We start from the raw sequence: 20,592 nt of genomic DNA on the forward strand, positions 1-20,592 counted from the left end.
TATTCCCGGTCATGCTGGTTGTAAAGAGATCTCTCCCTAATAAAAAAGGATGGAGACAAGATCCAAAGTCCTGCTTATGTGCACAGATCTCTACAAACATTTATCTGAAGCTAATCTAATGGCTTCCGCCTCCTAAATTAGATAAATTTAGTAGATTATCTTCCAGTTTCATCCATTTTAGTATTAAATTTCCTTTTTTGGTTGCTAGAAAAGACTCAGCAGGGAAACATAAAAATAACTGTTGCACCTGTCTATTGTTTGCTTAATCAAATATGCCTGCAACTTTAGGCAGATGCTCTCTTATGGTATAGAATATGCGGCTATATGGCCTGATACAAATGCTTATTTCCAAGATGTTTATATGGTTACTATACAACCCAGTTTTCAAGTCATTTGCATTATAAATAGCACAGTCACATTAAATACTGTCCTTGGGAACCCATTTATTTAAAAAGTATGTAGGACACATCATGCTTTAATACAAAAATATTCCAAATACTGTACACTGGTCCTCAACATTGTGCAAAATGTAAAATTAAAAATATATATTTACAACTCCAGTTAACAAGGAGAAAGTAAAAGAAGAAAAGACTTCCTCAAAATGTAAATATTCATTTTGATTGACGAGGTTTAACCTGCAGATGTTCCGATCAGAGTTAACGAACTTCGACTTGAATCTGAAATTCAAACACAATTTTTTTTGTACAGTTTGTGCTGAAGATCATAGATAATGCTATTTACAATAAAATGAAAACATGCATGAGGTTGGAACCATACACATTATTTGCAGTTGTACTTTAAGACTGAAATGTAGCATTAAAGTTGCATTTACTGTGAAATGCACACACTGTAGCAGAGCTGAATGTAAATGTAAAAAATAAGTAAACATGTTTCCACTCAAAATCGAAGAGATGTTCAGGCTGATAACTGAGATAGCTGGAATATTTTTTTCTTTTGCGGTTTTCCATAGACACGGTGCCTTGTCCTCAAGGCTTCATAAAACATTAAAATAAAAATATAAAAACTGTTTTCCAGTTCTCGTCCAATAAGAAGTGCACTGCTCTCAGTCATGCATACATGTTTATAAAACTAGTCCAGTCCTCTCGTATCCAAACTCCTCACCGTCTCATTCACATAAACACTCTCATCCACATTCATTTCCTCGGATGGTCCAGCAGCAGCAAGTGTTGTTTTTAATTACAGAGTCTTTAATTTGAAAGCCTGGGTCGTTTTCACTTAATTTGTAGGAGTTTCATCTTGTTTCCTGAAGAGAAAAAAAGATGAAAAACCATTAGCTGCTGAAAATCCTTCAAAGTGATTACCTGATGATGGAGCACTTACCCAGTCCTTTCAGAAACTTGTTCACACCACTTGGCTCCGGCTCAGGGTAGGACTCCAGATACTCGGTCACTCGGACCTCAAAGAGACCTGTGAGAAAGTTTGACGTGTTGAGCCAAAGTTTGGATTTTCTTCACATGCAGCATGAATCATTGTTCTGGTATTTTCATGCACACAGAATTATCTTTTTAACCCAGTTTTTTAAAGGCTCTGCTTTTAGGTCAGTGTATGCCGTGACTCATTTAACTTAGGTCACATTAGGTCTGATTTAATGTTATTAAATTATACACTAGCATTTATCCATTTACAGATCATTATCTGGAAACATCCGATTTCTTTCCGACTTCAGCCTTGTTGATATTTAATCTCTTTAACTTTGCTAGCACGACAACATCCTCAGCCGACACTGTCAGCTCAGTTTTAGGTGCTTCTCAGTTAGCCTTTTCAAAGGGGTCCCTTGAGCTCTCATCTCAAAGTATTTGAATGAAAATTGGTTCATTGAAAATTGGTGAATACCAATGGATCTCACCTTTACAGACATGGCCACTTCATGCTAATCCATGCAGATATTTGCATGCAGTATAAGTGTGTTATTTACACCTATTCTAAAATAGTAGATTTGAATATCTCTACTTACTCCCTAAACAGTAGTGGAACTGCATGAATTTGGTCTGACTCTTGTGGATTCAATAAGCCCAATTGTATCTGTGTGTGATGATGTTAGTCATCACAGTAGCAATTTTATTGTAGTGAGACAATTTTGTTTAAAAACTTGACCTATTGTGACCTCTCGGATACACAGCCTCATGAAACTTCACAACCACAAGTTAGACCGAAGACATTTAGAGGAGGTTCTGCTTTCCTGAGTATACTGACAATAAAAGGGTCTCTGAGCAATTTTCAGAAGAAAATTGTTCAACATTCAGCCTCTGAAAAATACAATTCTGACTGAAATCGCCAAATGTCAAAACGTTTTCCATACCAAATCACAGCATTTACAATATTTTTATGTTGTTGTCTTACTGTGCTATTCTGAGGGGAGTTTTGACCATTTTTATTCATTTGAGTGATGAATTGGTTTCGGTTGATGTGAAATCTGTGCAACAAATAGTATTAACACAAATCACTGCAACAACAGCATGGTACTTACTATCACCATATTTCAATCATGATGTGTGGTGGACAAGGTTAATATGCTCTTCAAATATCACAGGGTGCACCCACTCTACTCTTTAAACTTCCAACACTGATTTTAAAAGCAGCAAATCAAGATGGACACTGGCAAGTTTTTATTTTTTATATTATTATTGCTTGTAAAGATTGAGTATTTGTTGTACGTGTAAATATTAAAAGGAAGGGACAGCTTAGGCAGGAATGAAATCTAATGTGAAGGTAGCAAAGAACACCAGTGAATGTTTTTTATTATTATATGTAGCTCTCTGTCTCTGTCAGTGTGTGAAGACATTGTTTTGTTTTGCCTTTTCTCATCAGATCTCATCAGTGCATTGTAATGGAAACAGAGAAAATTGTCTGTCTGAAAATATAATTACTGGTTTCATGAAGTCTTTGTTTTTTTTTTTTAAATGAATGCACCCTTGTGACTATTAGAAGTGCTACATACACACAGTTACCTCTTCCTCCTCCCTTGCGCAGCTCTTTGTCCTGAATGAAGCCGGCGAACATCTGGGTATCCATGAAGAGCTGCAAGAACTGGCGGACCCCGCGGGAGGGGTGAGATTTGCGGAAGCTGTCACGCTGGAGCTCCCTGCTTCCGTTGGACGACTCGATCATGTGGAGAGGGTAGTGGCCCACCAGCTCCACAAAGAACCGCACAAAGCCCTCTGACACCAGAGAGCTCAGATCAGCCTGCTGACCTGGTCGGGCCATGTTTTGGATGAAAAACAAACAGATTAATAACAGACTCCAAAACAGTAAGATCTAAGAGATATATTTGTTTGACATGTTAAAAACCTTTTGCTTTCATGACTCAATATTAAAGCATCTTTGCTGGCGTGGACAAATCGATTATGATCTACACACCATAAACTAAATACTCGACAGCAATCATCATCACTAAAACAAGAATAAAAAGGAACTTGATGCAGCGACTCTAGAGGCTTCATAATCAGCAAGTGAAGACGCTCAAACACCTGACTGACATTCAGAATCTTATTAATTGGCACGTGTGATTTCCGTTATACCAACCTCCGCATTTGTCACCATCCTCCTGGCTCAGGATTTCTTCCCTCTCCTCTAGGATCTGCTGCAGAGCCGCCTGCAGTTTACTGGGCAGGATGCAGTCTTCGTCGCCCAGCTGTCGCATATCACAGAAAAGGTCAGCGGCAGTCACATGATGCCATTTACAAACATGCATCTAAACTTCCTGGCACAATATCAAAGCACTAGAGGCAGGCTGTAAATACTTCAACAATGATTCAGTTCAAATTAACGTGTAGGAACCTACTTTAAAACAACTGACTCACTCAGAAAACCCTGTAGTTATTTATAAAACTACACTTCTTCTGTTCTCTATGTAAAGTCGAGTTTTAGTATATAGTCGCTGTCTAATTAAAAACGACATGTTTCCACTTTTGATGATATAACTTTTTGCTATATATGAATGTGCATATTTTCTTCCATCTGTGGTCTTATTGACCAATGAAATTTTGTTTTGTTACATCATGTATGTAGGATTGATAAGAGGGAGAGAGCTTTGGATAAATATCCCAAGTTTTGATTCAAGGATTAACAACAAGCTCTGAAATTTCTGATCCGAGTCAGATTGATGCACACACTTCAGTATCACATAGCCATTAGCCTGGATTATGACGATTTCAAAACTGTAAAATAGCTTCAATTAGGCCAGTGTTCTCTGTGGAACAGCCTCACTGACAGTATACCAACTGAGGTGTGTATAAACAGGCTCAGAACCACTCGCATGTTGTTAATTACACTGTTCATCTCAGTGTTTTAAGTTCATTTTATAAAATAATCTCATACAGGTTTTCATGAGATAGTGACAAAATGTACCCAAACGACATGCTATGTAGTCCACCGAATAATACATGTTATTAACACTGTCACAATCCCATCATACAGAAAGTTTACATTTCTCTCTTGCTGTTCCTAACTAAACTCTTATTTGTGTTTAGATTCTATGAGGCGAAATTGCTGATTGTAAGGCAGTTAATTTGAGAGATATGTTACTAATGGGTGTCACCTGTCTACAGACTACACTGTGTGTCTAAAATTCTTTCGCCCTTGATTCAAACGATAACATACTTCATGATACATGCTGAGGCGCGGAGCTACCAGCAAAAGCGAAATTAAAGCTGTGCATAACAGACAGCTAATGTTGGAGTGGCAAGTCAACCACTGCTTATCCCATTAGAGCTTGTCGTTAATAGGGAGAGTCTGCGCCTGAAGATTAAGCTCGCTAAATGAAATGTCAAATTAAGTCAGACATAATATGAACACGCAAAAAAAAAACAAGTTTATAATGAATTGAATAGAGTGATTACTGTTGACTGACAAACCTGTACGCACCATGATGTGATTCTACTCGGGGCTTTACATCCTATGTAGTTTCTTGTGGGTGTAACATAATTTTCTCTCTGTCACCCTCAAAACATTCCTCATGCAAACAAGGGACAAGTGTAGGCAAAGCCATTCTTCCCTCTGGGACCACACCTATCACTCCCACTATACACTGCTATGTGTACACACCTGAACGACAAACTTGTCTGCACACAGATCCACTATGAGCACCTGGGTAGACAGCGAGAAGAAAGAATGACAGTTACTGAGTGCAAGATTTCGCAACAAGAGTTATAAAGAATTGAAGTGAGTCTCTTCAGGGTGTTTCTCCACCACTACTTGCTCAGAGTGGAAGTTCCTGTTTAGCTCATACTGGTTTGGGATTCTTTCACAATATGCAGCGAATATGCAGACAAAAGATGGTGCTATAACAGCTTTCCAGACAGACCAGTATATTTATGATGATTTTAAAACAAAATCCTGACCGACCTCCTCAATGGGCAGCTCCAGCAGCTGTGGCAGGCAGGGTGACAGCACCCCAATGAGGAATGGGGTGGGGGAGCAGCTGATGTCCAGCATGCTGGCTGGTAGCACAGGCACAAAGGTATGCTGCCAGGTGAAGGGGTACAGCAGCGCCAGCACTGCATGGCCGCACCGAGACAACACGCTGCCGTGAACAGGGGAGGAGAGGAAAAGATCCTGTTAGTTCTCACACGGATCATATGACACAAACATAACGGTGAATTAACAATAATTCTTTTCCACCATGTTTTCAAAGTGACCAAGAGCGTTCAGCAAGTAACGCAGCTGATCTATGCTGATACTCTTGGTGCAGTATTTACTACGACTATTTCTGCTGACACTCAGGTCAGTTGCCTACATGCCGTGAATAACCTTCGCTTCTTTCTGATTGGTCAATTTCTGGAGCTAAAATTTCACTCATCTTTGGGTAAACAAGCTGGGTCTGCCAAGCTCAGCACTTTTTCTAAAACCACTCTCATCTTGTAGCCACTCCGTATTATCTGCTGGATTTAAAAAGTGACGAGTCATTCATCATTTTTCTCAGAGTTGTGTATTTCACTTTTCAAACTGCTCAGCAAAAACGCCAACTCTGAATCCTGCTATTTTTAATAACCAATTTCTCAGCCACTCTTCCTCTCCAAACATTGAATATTCAATCAGCTGCTAAATAATGGATTCATGGTATTTCTAATAACTCTTTTGTCAGTTTTGGACCAGAAACTGCTTCATCATACTGCTGACTTCATCTCAACCTTTTAATTCTCAATCTAAGCACAGCAATTAACACTACTTAATTTATGTAGCCATTATAAAGTGTATAACAAACAGGTCACAACTCATGCTTCATTATTTTATCCATATTTTACACCTCTATGCTGTACAGTCCATACCGGGCCTGAACCTGTTGTTGCTGTGGCCCTGAGACACTGTAAGTGATATTGAGCTGTACAAATAAACCTGACTTGACTTGCCATTGGGACTTGGCCACAGCTTAGCACTGAGGCCAAGGTACACACAGATAAACGACACTGGCCCTGGGCCTGTGTGATGTAATCAAGCATCGACTACAGCTTGCAGACGTCATGGGGGAGTCAATTTTTTATTTTTTTTAATTGCCACATCCATATAGCATCATCCTTTAGGTGGCCCTACAGTGTTTTGTGCTCCCGCAGCTGTACCTGAGTTTGTCAGCAATGAAGATGACCCTCCTCTCGAGCAGAATGGAGGCGAACACCTGCAGGAGTTTTCCGACACTGAGACACTGCAGCAGACTGTCGAAGTCTACATGCTCCAGTCTGGAATCCACTGGACGACACAAAGTCAGAACCTGGCAGAGCAAAGAGAGCACCTGGAGTCAGGCTAAGTGGAAATAACAGGGTTATAACTTGTTGTTTGCACTAGTTGTTCCACACTGACAGCTGGGTGAATGTCTGAAGTCTGGATGTTAAGGAAAAACAGACTCTTCAGACACAGCCATAGAAATGTGTCAATATTTGTTGTGTAAACTTAAGTCGGCTTCCACCTCACTGCTGAAAAAGAAAGTAGTGATTTTGCATTTCTTTGTTTACTTTTTATGGGAAGGCCCATTACTTCACTTATTTTCAGTCTGTGAAGAGTAATGACTGAACTGATTATTGCTGACTATGTGTAGCTGTCCCAACATGAACCCTTCAAAGCTGAAATAGCTACCCCCTATTGTTTACACTGATAACCCTCCCATTCTGAGTCATACCAACTCTGCAGAGAGGAGTGGTTTGGAGGGACAAAACTACTAATTAACATTTCCTCTTTTGGTTTGTTTTGGTTTTACCTCATTCCCAGAGCCTGGGAGGAAGCTCTTGACGGTAACTGTGCGTCCAGGAGCTGGAAACGGGGCCTCCATCACGCTTCGCATAAAAGGGTAAACCAACGCTGGAGAAATTTCCCTGCGCCTCTCAACCTCCTCCAGAATCTGCATTGAAAGAGTCAGACAAATCATGTCCTGAAGGAACCTGTGTTGATGAAACTCTCAAAACAATGGAGGCGAGATGCAGCTCTGCGTGTGAATGTAGCTTTCCTGCCAGCTCTATTCACACACATTGTTTGTAAATTTCACTCAACCAGATGGAAAAGTGGGTGAGACGTGGCTACATGCTTACAATTTTCTTTTTTGAAAAACACACCCAGGGACTGCTCATGATTATCTTCTAGTGTAGCTTCATTCCATCCTAATACATACAAGGAGTTTCAAGGAAACTGCTTTGACGCACTTCAAGAGGATTAACACTGAACTTTGGCGAATCCAACTCCTTTCATCCTCCTATAATCGTCAGACACAAGGGAGCAGATGCATTGTATGGCTGCCTTACCTTTGCAAACAGGTTGAAACAGCCCAGTTTGCTGACAATACAGTGCACCTCAGGAAGCCTCTTCCCTTTTCCACTGGGCTGTAAAGAAACATGGTTTCATGTGTCAAAAAGCAGGTAACAACAGAGGTATCTATGACAGAAAACACTTGTGAAGCGCATCAAACAAACTAAACAGCACAAACAGGAGCAGGACATGCTCATTTGCAGAAGACAGAAATGAATGAGGAGTCTAAAGTCTAAACTCCATCCATGTTTATGATAGCAGCTGTGAGCTGCTACATCTACAGACAAAGCAAAACATAAAACTCTACATGCTGGCCGAACAGTCTACACTAGATATAAAGACAGTGTGTATGTTTACAATATTGAATATAAACAAACTACATAAAAAAGGCAGATATAGGCACATTTCAACCTAAAAAAATGCCTAAAAATCTAAAAGCAGCTTTCTTTGTGAGGCAAAAGAAAAAGGGGGGAATTATGAAATTCTTTTTGCTCTCTGTCATTGATTCAGAAGTGGTTTATGGTCTGCGATTCACATATACTGATTCACATCCCCTCAGAGACGTTGAGTAAGCACATGGCGGGCTCCCATGTCAACACACACGCAAAAACACACAAACACATATTCACTCAAGACAAAAGATGGTGATGATTCAGCCAGACACACACACACGCACACGCACACACACACACTCACCAAGATCTTACGGCAGTAACAAAACCAGCGGCTGCCGTCCTCTCCGGTCAGGACAAAGGAGAAGGTCTCGCTGTAAAGACAACATCAGTACACAAGAGACGATATTTAAATGATTTCACTCTTCACCGCCTTAAAACATGCAACCATAATTGCATAACGCCCACAATTTCTTGTATAAAAACTGAATTAAAGAGATTTCTTCAGGGAACTATGTCATTAAAAAAACAAAACAATATAAACAATGCAGCTGATTAATGTTTGGTCTGTTGAGTTTATGGAGATATAATATATAGACACTAGGTAAATAAACAGGTATGTTTTACGTTTACTTGCGCCACCACAGATAAGTGTTCCAAACATAGTGAGGCAGTGGAAGTTGAGATCATAACCCACATTACAACAATAAACCATACCGGTTAGGAAAAAAAGAGAGAATGCTCAATGCCCCATAGCAGTCAGAGATTTAATTAGATCAGCTGAAACTTTAATTATCCCTGTGGGGAATTTGAGTTGTTGCAGCAGCAATTTATGGGCCACAGCTGACAGCTCATGACATAAATAGAAAAAGAGGAAATGGGGGTATTAACCATATTATAACTGATAATTAGGTTGCAAGAAATTAACTAAATATGAAAGAAAAGTATGACAATATTTGTTAGAAAACAAGAAAGGTGTTGATATAGACAAAGAAAACACACAAAAGAAATGGAGGATGGAGAAAAAAGTACAGTGTCATGTTACCATTCTTCCACTGTCATGGCCTTTGGGATGCAGTTACGTCTGTATACATTTAGCATGCTATTAAAACATTACTGTAGTGCATGTGCAGACCTTGGTGCGTGTGCAGAGGGCTTCCAGTCCTGTGAGTCGGGGAAGCAGAACTTGGGAATGACCTTCAGCTGATCCTCAGCCTCTCTGGAGAGCCGGGATGACTTCTCAAACTGAAACAGAGGGACACCAGTTACAGCAGTGATCCTTCAAATGACTTCCTTGTAGGTGAAATCAGTGATTGTTTAATTGCATAATAATACATTCAGAAAGTATAGGAAATGAGTCTTAAATTAAGAAATTACTTATGCGTTAAATTAACTCGTATTTAATATCTCTACATAGATTGTTGTAAAACACAGCCACTTAGTGTCTTCCCATATAAAGACACAAAACAAAAGCTTCCCTAAAAATTGCCAAATTTTAACATGGCAATATTTTAAAGTGGCAAAACTGTGAATTAAATTTCCTATGAAACGACAAAAACTTGTTTACATGAAAGCTCTCAATTTCCAAATACCCAGGAAGTTCCCCTTTAGAGGGTTCCTCATCATCTAAGATCAGAATCATCTTCATTTAATTTTACCAAACAAGATTATATTTTGGACAAGAAATGATCTTAATTCACTGAATACCATTCATTCATAGCACTATGATCAAAGTACTCTTATGTCCTTTGCCTAGAAGAAGGGTGGGGTCATATTAAAGGCTCCTTCTAACCATTTTAGGGAACTGCTGCGTGATTTCTGGGGAGTATGTGTTTCCTGGAGAGCCTTTTCTCAGTGACACCACCACGAAGATCTGGAAAAGCTGCTGCTGCTGCAGCTGGATCAAGTCTCTCTCCAGGGTGCGGTAGCCTGGCCGGCGTTTCAGTGTAGACTGGATGTAAACTGATCTCCTGGAGCCAGCTAGACACCACACAAGGAGACAACATTGTAATACTCTTCTTGGGACATAACCCATCCAGCACAATGAAGCAACATAAGGAATTTTAAATATCAATATTCAGTGAAGTTGTAAGAAGTTAACTCTGATTACACAGTATCCAAAACAATGGACATGGATAACTGCTCATCTGTATCTCACAGCAGTGGTATGATTTCCCATAAGCCTCAGTTGTAACTCTTGCAAAAGAGATGTACTTTTGACTTTTCTGATGAGGATCAACAAAAGTCACAGTTGCCAAGCGTGGCTTTAGGGATGACAACACCTGTCCAGACAGATATATCTTCACAAATACTCTATTGGAGAGATTGCCATAAAACTATGAAATTGATCCCCTCTCAATATTCCAGAGCACATGTCAGCATTTTCTGACCAACAGCCTAAAACACAGATTTCAAATGTCATAAAACAGAGAAGCAGAGCAGATCCTGAAACCAGCGAGTGCTTGGCACTTTTGATAAACGACTGAAACAATTCATCAAATTTTCAGACGACATTGTTTCTGCGCTAGTCTTGACGTCTCTGTTGTGTATAATCACCTGCGCTATGTTATGTGTCATTTCACTGAACAGAAATATGTCACTTGGCTCCATTGACAGACACTGAAGTCTGACAATAACTTCCCTGGCGCTTATGAAGTCTTCAGAGATGCTCGAATTTTCTTCCTTTTTTAGATGCAGCCCTGTTTATACTTAGGACTTTGACTTATAAAACTGGGATCTAAACTAAACTTTACCAAAAGACCTGACCTGACATGAAAGGGGACACAACAGACTTATTAACTTTACGGCGATACCTTTGCTGTTGTCCTCAGGGTCGCTCTCTGTCCCGCTGGTCTCCTCTGTTGATAAGAATTAGAGAGAGAGATTATGGAGAAGCCGAGGAATGGAAGAGACATGAGGAGCCATAATCAGATGCAGACAGTCAGCCTTTGTTTCATAATCAGCGGCTTCGCCTACTGCAGCTGGCCTTGTGTGTATCATCAAAAGCTGGGTATTTCCACCAAGAGGCTCAACTTAATCTTATTGAAGTGCTGATGTGGGTGACATTTGGGCATCTGTGACAATGTGTGTGCGTGTGTGTGTGTGTGTGTGTTACCTCGCACTGCGACTCCCTGGTTCTTCACTCTCTTCCTCCCTCGCTTGTCATCAAAGATGGTCTCAATCTTGTTGACGTACTGTGGAGTAGAACACACACAGGTACTTGTCAGCCCCGTAATTTCACAGCCATTATAGAATCATGATTACAGGGAATCATGATAGAACAGCCACTAAGTACATAATTATATTATAGATTTTCAGCATTTTTCTACCCTTACATTCCTGCATTCTTTTGTTAATATCCTGAAAGAACACAGATGAATATTTGCTCGTGGACTCAAGTCAACTGAGGCCCCGCATTAGTACGCCAGAGACTCAACACAGAGACAAGCAGGAAGCTGAAACTTATCTTTAAGAGGACACGCAAAGCACAGCCAGCTGCAGAGGCAAACTTGAATGACAGTGTAAAGAATGCAACTGAAACGCACGGACAAAGATAATGGTACTGTTGTTAAGCAGAAAAACACATAATGAGGTATCATCATGTCTGTGCCCATTTTCGTCGTTTTAACATCATTGTCAAAGACGTGAGGTGAAAGAAGGCACGTTTACTAAATGTTATGTTTTATTAGTAGTATTTATTCTAAAAAATGTGTTATTTCAAAGTTACATAATGGAAAATAAACAGATCAAAAATGACACGGTGTAAAAATACCATCAAAAAATAAACCGGATTTGCATTTGTCGAAACCTGCTGGCAGAGACAGTCAAAGTGTCACGTACGTTTTGAAGCTTGAATCCTTTTCTAGTCACCTTTACAGATAAATGTCAGTATCAGTGATATTACTGTACCTTATCGTCAAAGTTTCTGCCCAGTGTCCCCACTCCTTCCACTGCCATCAGTCATATGTTTCGAATGAATGTGTTATGTTCAGAATTCCGGTAAAGCATTCATACATGTTGCTCTACCACTATCTGTGCCTTTCAGAGTCCTCTCCTTCCTGCTTGACAAGTTAACGCCCCTTTTTTTTCTTTTCAACATGACATATTACATCAGTCAGACAACAGAGAGCATGATACTATATAAAAAAAACAACACCTCAGTCAGTGCATTTATTATTTACCTGAGGCGTCCTCTGTATTTTTTGGGTGCTTGTGCGCCGGGGTGCAGCTAGTTTGGGAGAATCTGCAAGTGTTGAGGATTTGGATCCCGATACTGTTTGAAACCTCTTCCTCTCCACTTTGCTAGCGTAGCCGTGCAATGTTTGGGGTTTAGGAGGCAGCTGGAAACAGCAAGAACTGTGGAGTTATTACTTTGTTTCAGATAATTACACGGTATCATACTACAACACTTCCTTCTTCCTTCCTTTAAATCTCAGGTTAGACACGGACAATTTGATACAACCCTTACAAAACTAATGAAAAATATATCTGTACCGTGAAAAGGAAACACAGATGGAATTCACTCCATTACCTTTGGGGCGTTAGGTCTTGCAATAGGAAGGCACATGGGAGATAGCTTGACATCCTCATAGGGGTTATCTCTGGTCACTTCACCTGGGCAAAGACACAGTGATGGGAAAGGATAAAGATAAGAATAAAAGAAAAGGAGTAAAGGGATTTTCCATATTGTTCCTTTTTCTGATTTTAATGTTTATTTTTAGCACCTAGCTGTAAAACTAATTACAGAATTCACAATAATTTAGAAAACAAGATGAACAATAAAATGAATGGCCACTACAATAATTTGTGTGAGAAATGACTAAACCAATTAACGGATTATCAAAATAGTTGTGTGCCTAATTTCTACCTCTGGAGTGTACTTAACTGCCATGGCTGATGCAGTTTACACCTACTACCTGTCTTGATTTATTACAAATGACTAGATTGGTTTTAAGGAAAACACTGAAAGGTGAGCACAATTTTCTTCAACTCATTTTGGAAAGGATGTAAAATTTACTCTGGCATTATGTTTTTATAACTTGCTGTGGATCTCGTCTCTCATTTTTCTCATCTCCACATTAATGCTATTAAATAAATGTAAAAGTTATAGTTTACCTGCATCCATGACTGGTAATAACGTATTTCATAATCCTGCATCTGTTGTGGATATCAGTCACACTACAGCATTTTAAGCAATTATTACCCAAAGCAGTTCAGAGACGTGCAACCTTGGACAATCCTGATTCTCTGACTTTTATCATTCATTCATCTGTTATCTTTTCCATCTTGAATATAACTTTCAAAATATCACAATATTCCAGAAACCGATGAAGATCTGTAGGAAACACAACAATTTTGTCGCCATTTTTTCCTTATCACTAGTCACTGGTTCACTGGGGCTTTTACATCAGATCTGTACATTCAACCAATGACAGGCAACCCCCAACTTTATATGTCACAGAAAGTTCCACTTACAAACAATGTCCTCATAAATATTGTCGTCAGAGTAGGCATGGTAAAGGCCTGAGTGCCTGGCCTCGCCTCTCGGCGTGGCTTGCTTCGCAGTCAGACGCGCTGCATCCTCATACTCAAAGGACTTCCTGTAGCAGGGAGGGAAGGGAGAGGCAGTGAAAAAGAGGGGTCCTGGCTGCTGTCCTAAAGATAGTCACTATGCTATTGTTCACACTCGTGTCTTCTATTCAGCTAGTGTCCCTCCACAACTCCAACATTCCTTATGTTGATATCAAAGACTGCAAGACTGAGACAGTGTGATAAACTGTCATGACGGGAAATGACTGAGCATATGGTACGAACATAAAAAAAAAAAAAAAGTAAATAAGGGAAGAAATGATGTGTCAGGATTTAGACAGAGATAGCAGTTGGCAATATGACAATAACAATGCGGACATAGTAAAAATTAGGCCACAGGCATTAGGCAACTTTCCTCCTCTGAAAGCTTTAAAATGGACATGAACTTCTTTAGTTACCTGATTTTAGCTCCTTTTGTAATGGGCATGATCAGTCTGACTCAGTTCTTAAACTGTCTCATGATTTATGTTCATGGTGATGCAATACCTAACCTCATGAAGGTATTTTATAATACTCAAGAATGAATGGCAGCTAGTGGCTGCCTCTGAATATGGCAAACATAGGAGCCCTGTGGAACTATGCTATGTGCAGAAATGGCATGTTGTGGCAAGTTACTGGCATAATGCACTAGCAACTTAAGAAATAAAATGACAATATTGTAACACACTTTGGTCTCTTACTGCAATATTTAGTATTTAATAATAGAACTTATATTAGCAAGTCGTAGAAGTACTAAAACAAGTAACTTTAAACAACAATCACTGTCTGCACTCTCATTTTGAAGACTTTATCGTGATGTGCAACGTTGCTAAAATGGAATGTTTCGTGTTGGACTGCTTTTTTGTGTGAGTTAAATTGTTTCAGACAGCTTGTGATCAATTTTTTTTGAAAAAGTTAGGACACATTCCAACAAACTGACTCCTCCTTTGCTACGTGGAGCATGATTGTGAGTGACGGGGCAATTCAATACGTTAGACACAATGACTGATAATTGATGACCTAAAAAACAAAAGGTTATGTTAGTTTAAGTTACATCTAGGCTGATTTTTTTTTCTTTTTCAAATTATTATTCTGTTATACCTCTGTGATAAAGACTTCATATGTTAATTAAAGTAAAAAAATTCAACGCATAAGGCAACATTATCCAACAAACATCCACTGTGGAGATTATTTTTGTTATTGTTATTTATCCATTTTCTTTTTTATATTCAGACACATGTGACTCCTTCCGTTAATTCAACAACTCCTGGTTGGAGTTGGGAGTGTTTGGATGATAATGACAGACAACACCAGGACATGACAGTTACATTATTAAAAGTGATGTTAGCGAATAAGTCCTGAGCTCAGTGTGCACATGGGTTACACAGTTACTGTCATGTCTTGTTTTGTATTGCATGGCCGTCGGTGAATGAGAGCAAGAAACCGAGTGTGAGAGTGTATGTGTGCGTGCCTGTCGATGATGACCCTGGACCCCGTGTCTGCTGAGGAACTAGGCCACATCCAGACAATAGAGAACAATGCTGCCAGATATCATGTGACATCACACCAGGGACCCCAGCCAGCAATTGGAGTACCCTCCCCAAAACTGCCCTAAAAACACTCCATAAACACCACAATGTCAGACCAAAACAGAGAACAACTTCATAAAGTTTCCTTATTCTATCATTAAGAGCTTTCCTCTTCAAAAACAGATTTAGGTTTTGAAGAGTTAGTTGCACTCACCTGTTCTTATTATGCCTCGAAAGCCCATTAGACTTTGCTACAGGACATGGAGGAGGTGGAAAGTTAGGTGGGTGGGCTACTCTCCTGCTCTTCACGTTGGAGTGATGAAGGGATCTGCCGTCCCATCCCACCGTGTGTGACGAGTTATTGATGTTGTTGGTTGCCCTGTACTGGAATGTTCGCTGAGGTTTTGGAGGAGCGTGAGGGTCAACTGAAAAGTCTCTGCCTTTCTCCCAAAGCAGTCTGTCACCCTCGAGCTTACGCCAAAAACCCCGTGAAGTGTAGAAGTTCCCGGCGGGCATGTTGTCTTCTTGGTCATCGTTTGATAGAGGTAGAGGTTTAGAAACTACTTCAACATCCAAGATGCGATTCATTTTTCTGTCGCCATTGGCAGTGACGATTTGTTCACCTGTGGAGTTTGCCTCCACTTTAGATGCTGCGAGTGGTCTATTTCCTGGGGTTATGGCTGAAAATTCAGTGGAACATTTCTGCAGAGGTTCTGACTTCCGACTAACCACACTGTGTCCAGCTTGTGATGGAGATTCCCGAAAATCTAAGCTCTTAGCTTTTGAGAGGCTGGCTTTTGCATGAGGCCCGCCTCTTGAATCCCCGTTGCCCAGGACATCTCCAGACAGACTTCGGGACACAATCTGAGGGTGTGCTCTCACCCCAGCATCCTGGCTGCTGCCCTGCTGACTGCGACCTTCCCACTGGGAGATCTTCTCCTTGATGTTAACGCCCTGCTCGTGAGAAGGGGGTCTCCCGGACTGGCGTCCCTGCCAAGCCACGGCAGGCCCCTTTTTCAGGCGATCAACCTCACCACCCCCTCCTCTGCCCTGCTCCATTCTCAGAGCCAGCATATTGAGAGGGGGTAGATGTCCGTTCGCCCTCAGTTCTCCATTGGTGAATGTGTCATTTCCTCACAAAGATGGATGGGAAAATCCAGGGCAATCTGTTGTCAGTTAATCCAGAAATGATAAGTAAAAACAGGAGTGCCACGAGGTTTATGGTTGTAACTATTTCCTTTATGTCTTTATGCGTCTCCTTCTGCTAGCAGAGTGTCATTTCCCCCTTGTCTCCTTTTGTAAACAACCTAAAAAAGAAGACAAGACACAAGAATTACTCATCAATCACTGCACTTAAAAACAAGTCCAGACAGCACACCGCAGGGTCAAAAGGCTAGTGAGGCATGGCAGGAGGACACAGTTACTTTAGAAAGAACACACATATGAAACAGTCAATATGTAGGAACAGAAAGAAGGTCAGGAAGGACAGGCTCCTGTCAAGGTCAGCTTCCAAAAATAAATCCAGTAAGAATAAGGAAAGACAGTGACAGGAACAGAGTTACTGCAGATTTCTGCTGCTGTGTGCTTGCGTCTTGAGCTGCCCTATCCCTTCTTTAGCCCCAGGGACATTCTCAGTAGCTGTTGTCCTTAACCGCATAGCTGGCCAAATACAAAATGCCAGTGATACACAAAAGCATTAAATCCAATTTAGTCTTTTTGCAAAGCTGTGTTTGAGATGACTGGGAGAAATACGTATTTAAAGTGATTTCAGAGAGCTTTAGAAGGCAAGAAAACACATTAATCTCAAGGCATACGTAAAGAGCCAGTGACAATTAGGTGAATGATGGAAACCATTTTAACCACACCTATCTACGCAGTGGAATAAAAGCTTCTCAAATGGTAGAGCTATTTATCAGACGCAAGATAAAAAGCACGGGCAGACAGGACTAATTAACTGATGACTTGGATAAAGAATGTGTATGGTATGAAGCCATAATCCATGGCCTTGCTCCCTCTCATCAAATGCTATCAACCACAGAGACTCGATGTAAAGCTCTGCAGCAGCAGCACCCACCCTGACTCATATTCTTTGAGTCGACATCAATGCGGTCACTGTACGCTCTTGTACAGCAGCTCCTGGCTTGCTGGAACCAAACCATTTGGACACGTTGCACATTAGGACCGAGGCTGAGAGAACGTGGAGAAGGGGAGACATGGTAAAATTCCACTGCACAGCTCATGATCATAATAACTCTATGAGCTGCATTCCTGCAGAGCTGTACAAGAGGGGGGTCGGGGAATAAATTTAACTAGAGACAGTCGGTCAGTCAGTCTTGCAAGTGACGCCTTTGTTTGGATTGACCTAAAATCAAACGTATTCGCGCACTGGAATGCTGCTCGATCGTTGCCAGACCATGCAATGACATTGCGACTCCCAAACTGACCCACTTGCATTATTTGTCTGTGTGCGGTATGTTGTACAGGAAGGCATGAGTTGTGTTTCCTGATCTGCAGGAAGAAGGATCAGCACACTGTCCATAATTATGGAGCAGGGAGATTTGCACCCAGTCGCAACCGCTGATTTGAGCTATGTTTAGATCATCTATATTCAAACCTTGTGATGGTAATCAAACATTGACTCTGAAATACAGTAAATCCAGAAATAAACCAACTGCTAGCTGCTTACAGTAACATTTGCACACATAAAACTGTCAGCTCCTCCTCTCCTATAGCATACAACAGTTAAAATCAAGGTGTTATTGCCGGTGAGGCAAACTGTGAGGTGCTATAATATCAAGTGACAAAGCCGGAGGGTGAGTCAAAATGAACTTCACTGAGGCTGTCAACTCTGCCGAAAGGTATCCTTGTATCTTCTAGTGAAACTCAGTGACTCACCTGTGTAGAACCAGACAGGGGAACGATGAAGCTGAAGCACCCCGTCATCACTTGGCAGCTAAATTAAACCTAATTGCACCTTCAAAACCACCACAAAACGCCCTCCCCGAAGAGCGCGGCATGACACAACATGTTGTAGGTGAGGTACTGTACGACTGCGGTTCACCGTCGACAGTGACAGTTAAAGCTATAATAGAGGAAAAATGTGGGTTTGCTAAATGCCAGCATAAAAGGACACGCCAAGACGAAGTGGCTTAAAATGACCGATCCATCAACAGCGAGGAGAACAGCTTGTGTGAATACAGGCAGTCATTTTGACAGCGCCTGTGAAAGAGTGATAGACCACTTTAACATAACATTTGGTGCCATTTGTTGCAAAACACTCCAAATATCTCATAAACTCACACTTAAGACAGCTATGATAGATTAAGACAATCATTTAATTTAAGCTTTAGCACAGAATGAATGCAAATGAGTTCATGAATGGTGTTCCTGGTGTTGATATGACTTTTCTCTGAGGGCACTAGTGTGACACAGATGTCAGATGCATTCGCTTAAAGTCAGTTACACATTGCCTCAACTGATTTCCATTTAGTGGCTGCAATAAAGTGTGACCTGAGCTAACTCTGTGACATGAATTAGTTGATTCCTGGTAGTGCTGTTTGACATGTGCACATAATCAATGACTCAACTGCAGTAAAATGGGGAAGGATGAAGGAGGAGAGGGGAGGGGAGGGTATATGACCCTCGTTCTCTGTTATATGAAGAAAACATCTTGCCAAACTCCCTTTGAGAACTATAAAAATGTGAAGTTTTCACATTTATATCAAAGCCTCGCTTGCATATAAATGAAACTCAATCACTCCTCTGACTATTTATGATGTACTCTGTACTTCGGCCTTTTACAAAAGGCCGAAATAACCTGAAGTAAGTGACTGGTTCGCTTACAACCAGCAGGTTAAGTCCTGAGCTGGAGTAACGTTACAGGATATAACGTTTTCCTAACCTAACAAGGTTTACGTTACGACTAAAAAAAACAGCAGTTAAACTGATGAATTAGGCTTTATAACTTTAAACAGAAATATACTTAATACCGACATTAAAACAGAACTACATTTGTCGATAAAGTCAGTCATAACTTCCCATATTTGTCACTATATTGGACACAAGTATTTGGAAATAACTGTGGTGCTAGCTGTGCTAACTTTTTAACGGTAACGTTAGAATGCAACGGCTCTTTAAGTCATTTAGTTAACGTTACCTTAACGTTACGTTAACGTTACTTTAACGTTGGTGGAGAAACACAGCGGTCAGAGAAGTTGTGAGGTGGGATATTGTGTCAAAACGCCACATGGGCAGATGTATTAACTACATGTAACTTACCCTTCGTGGTGACAACATTTATGTTCTTCCCTCATTTCCCTCTCGATAAAATGAAAAACACAAATAAAAGTCCGCTCGCTCGCATCGTTCAACCTGGAGAGTCTGGATGAATCCAAGCTAACGTTGGGAGTCCACGGACAGTTCCTGTTAGCGTGTTAGGAAAAAGATAACTTTCATGAGGCATAAAAACGTGTCCACAGTACTAATAACTATACACAACAACAAAGAAAGTGTACACAGGCTGGAGAAAAGTAAAGCAGAACTCTCCTCGCCCTCCTTCCCAGGACAATTAGTGTCAACTCAGACAGAAAATATGCAACTTCCGGTTGCAGTTTTCAAAATAAAATCCTTAATTGACCGTCGGAAGTTTTCTCAACTTCCGAAGTAAATTTTTATCTTGTGATGGATTTCATAGGGACTACTTAAAAACTGCAGACGGGTGCATTATTCTGGGTCAATATCTTAAAATGTGATTATTCTATGAATGCTAATTTTATTTTATTTTTTTCCATTTTAAGTGTAAAGATGAGAGGGAATAATAAGAAAAAGAAAGGGTACCAATTACAATAAAAACATTTGTAGTAGCTTATTTATTATTTAATATGTGTATCAACTGAAGGTATATCCACACTATTGGAGGTGGTCAATAATAGTTGGTGGATATGTCAGAAGCAAAAGCAGCCTAACGTTGTCCCATACTTACCTGCACACCTACTTTTCCCACTTATTCCGTTTATTATGTTTCATAAAAACGATTTACCTGTTTGTTTGTTTGTTTGTTTGTTTGTTTGTTTTTTTACTTGGCTTCACTTATTTTCTAGGTAATTCGTTCGACTTCCGGTTTCTCTCTGGGTGTTTCCGTCGAGCTTGACGCAGCTGTGACTGTGAGAAAGTTTAGTTGAATCCTCCCGATCCAAGAGGGAAGACGTCATCATATCAAGTCCTGCAGCTGTCAGCGATGAATAAATACTGTTGTCTTCAAGTGTCCTGGGAAATATAAGCACTGTGTTATGAGCTGCACCTGCGCGGCTCCACGAGTCTGTAAATACAACTGGAGCTTTACTTTAATTTATAAA

The 20,592-nt window shown here is 40.4% G+C and overlaps 1 protein-coding gene across 3 annotated transcripts; it reads right to left on the reverse strand.

The window, feature by feature from the left end:
• Positions 1-423: 423 nt before the first annotated feature.
• Positions 424-19,849, reverse strand: dennd2c (DENN/MADD domain containing 2C). Of its 3 annotated transcripts, XM_010731563.3 has the most exons (19): positions 19,517-19,849; positions 15,453-16,545; positions 13,617-13,741; positions 12,673-12,755; positions 12,323-12,481; positions 11,257-11,335; positions 10,955-10,999; positions 9,934-10,121; positions 9,277-9,386; positions 8,446-8,515; positions 7,746-7,823; positions 7,208-7,348; positions 6,576-6,724; positions 5,365-5,542; positions 5,065-5,106; positions 3,544-3,652; positions 2,970-3,212; positions 1,342-1,428; positions 424-1,264 (listed from the first exon to the last, which is right to left on the reverse strand). In XM_010731563.3, the coding sequence occupies exons 2-19, from the start codon at positions 16,310-16,312 to the stop codon at positions 1,233-1,235; spliced, it is 2,778 nt and encodes a 925-aa protein (XP_010729865.2). In that variant the 5' UTR covers positions 16,313-16,545; positions 19,517-19,849; the 3' UTR covers positions 424-1,232. The 3 variants fall into 3 exon arrangements, with proteins under 3 accessions (XP_010729865.2, XP_027144444.1, XP_019126531.1); XM_027288643.1 differs by lacking the exons at positions 13,617-13,741; positions 15,453-16,545; positions 19,517-19,849 and adding an exon at positions 13,345-13,444; XM_019270986.2 differs by lacking the exons at positions 12,323-12,481; positions 12,673-12,755; positions 13,617-13,741; positions 15,453-16,545; positions 19,517-19,849 and adding an exon at positions 12,051-12,199.
• Positions 19,850-20,592: the final 743 nt, after the last annotated feature.

The sequence above is a fragment of the Larimichthys crocea genome, chromosome XV (assembly GCF_000972845.2).
Source record: "Larimichthys crocea isolate SSNF chromosome XV, L_crocea_2.0, whole genome shotgun sequence".
Taxonomy (NCBI): domain Eukaryota; kingdom Metazoa; phylum Chordata; class Actinopteri; family Sciaenidae; genus Larimichthys; species Larimichthys crocea.

What these genes read in the sequence shown, in the direction of transcription:
- dennd2c (XM_010731563.3), bottom strand. Translation starts at nt 16,312, where the DNA reads ATGCTGGCTCTGAGAATGGAGCAGGGCAGAGGAGGGGGTGGTGAGGTT. An exon ending in GTTACTGCCGTAAGATCTTG is followed by an intron (nt 7,824 to 8,445) that starts GTGAGTGTGTGT and finishes GTTTCTTTACAG; the next exon opens with CCCAGTGGAAAAGGGAAGAG. An exon ending in TGGAGCTGCCCATTGAGGAG is followed by an intron (nt 5,107 to 5,364) that starts GTCGGTCAGGAT and finishes CTGTCTACCCAG; the next exon opens with GTGCTCATAGTGGATCTGTG.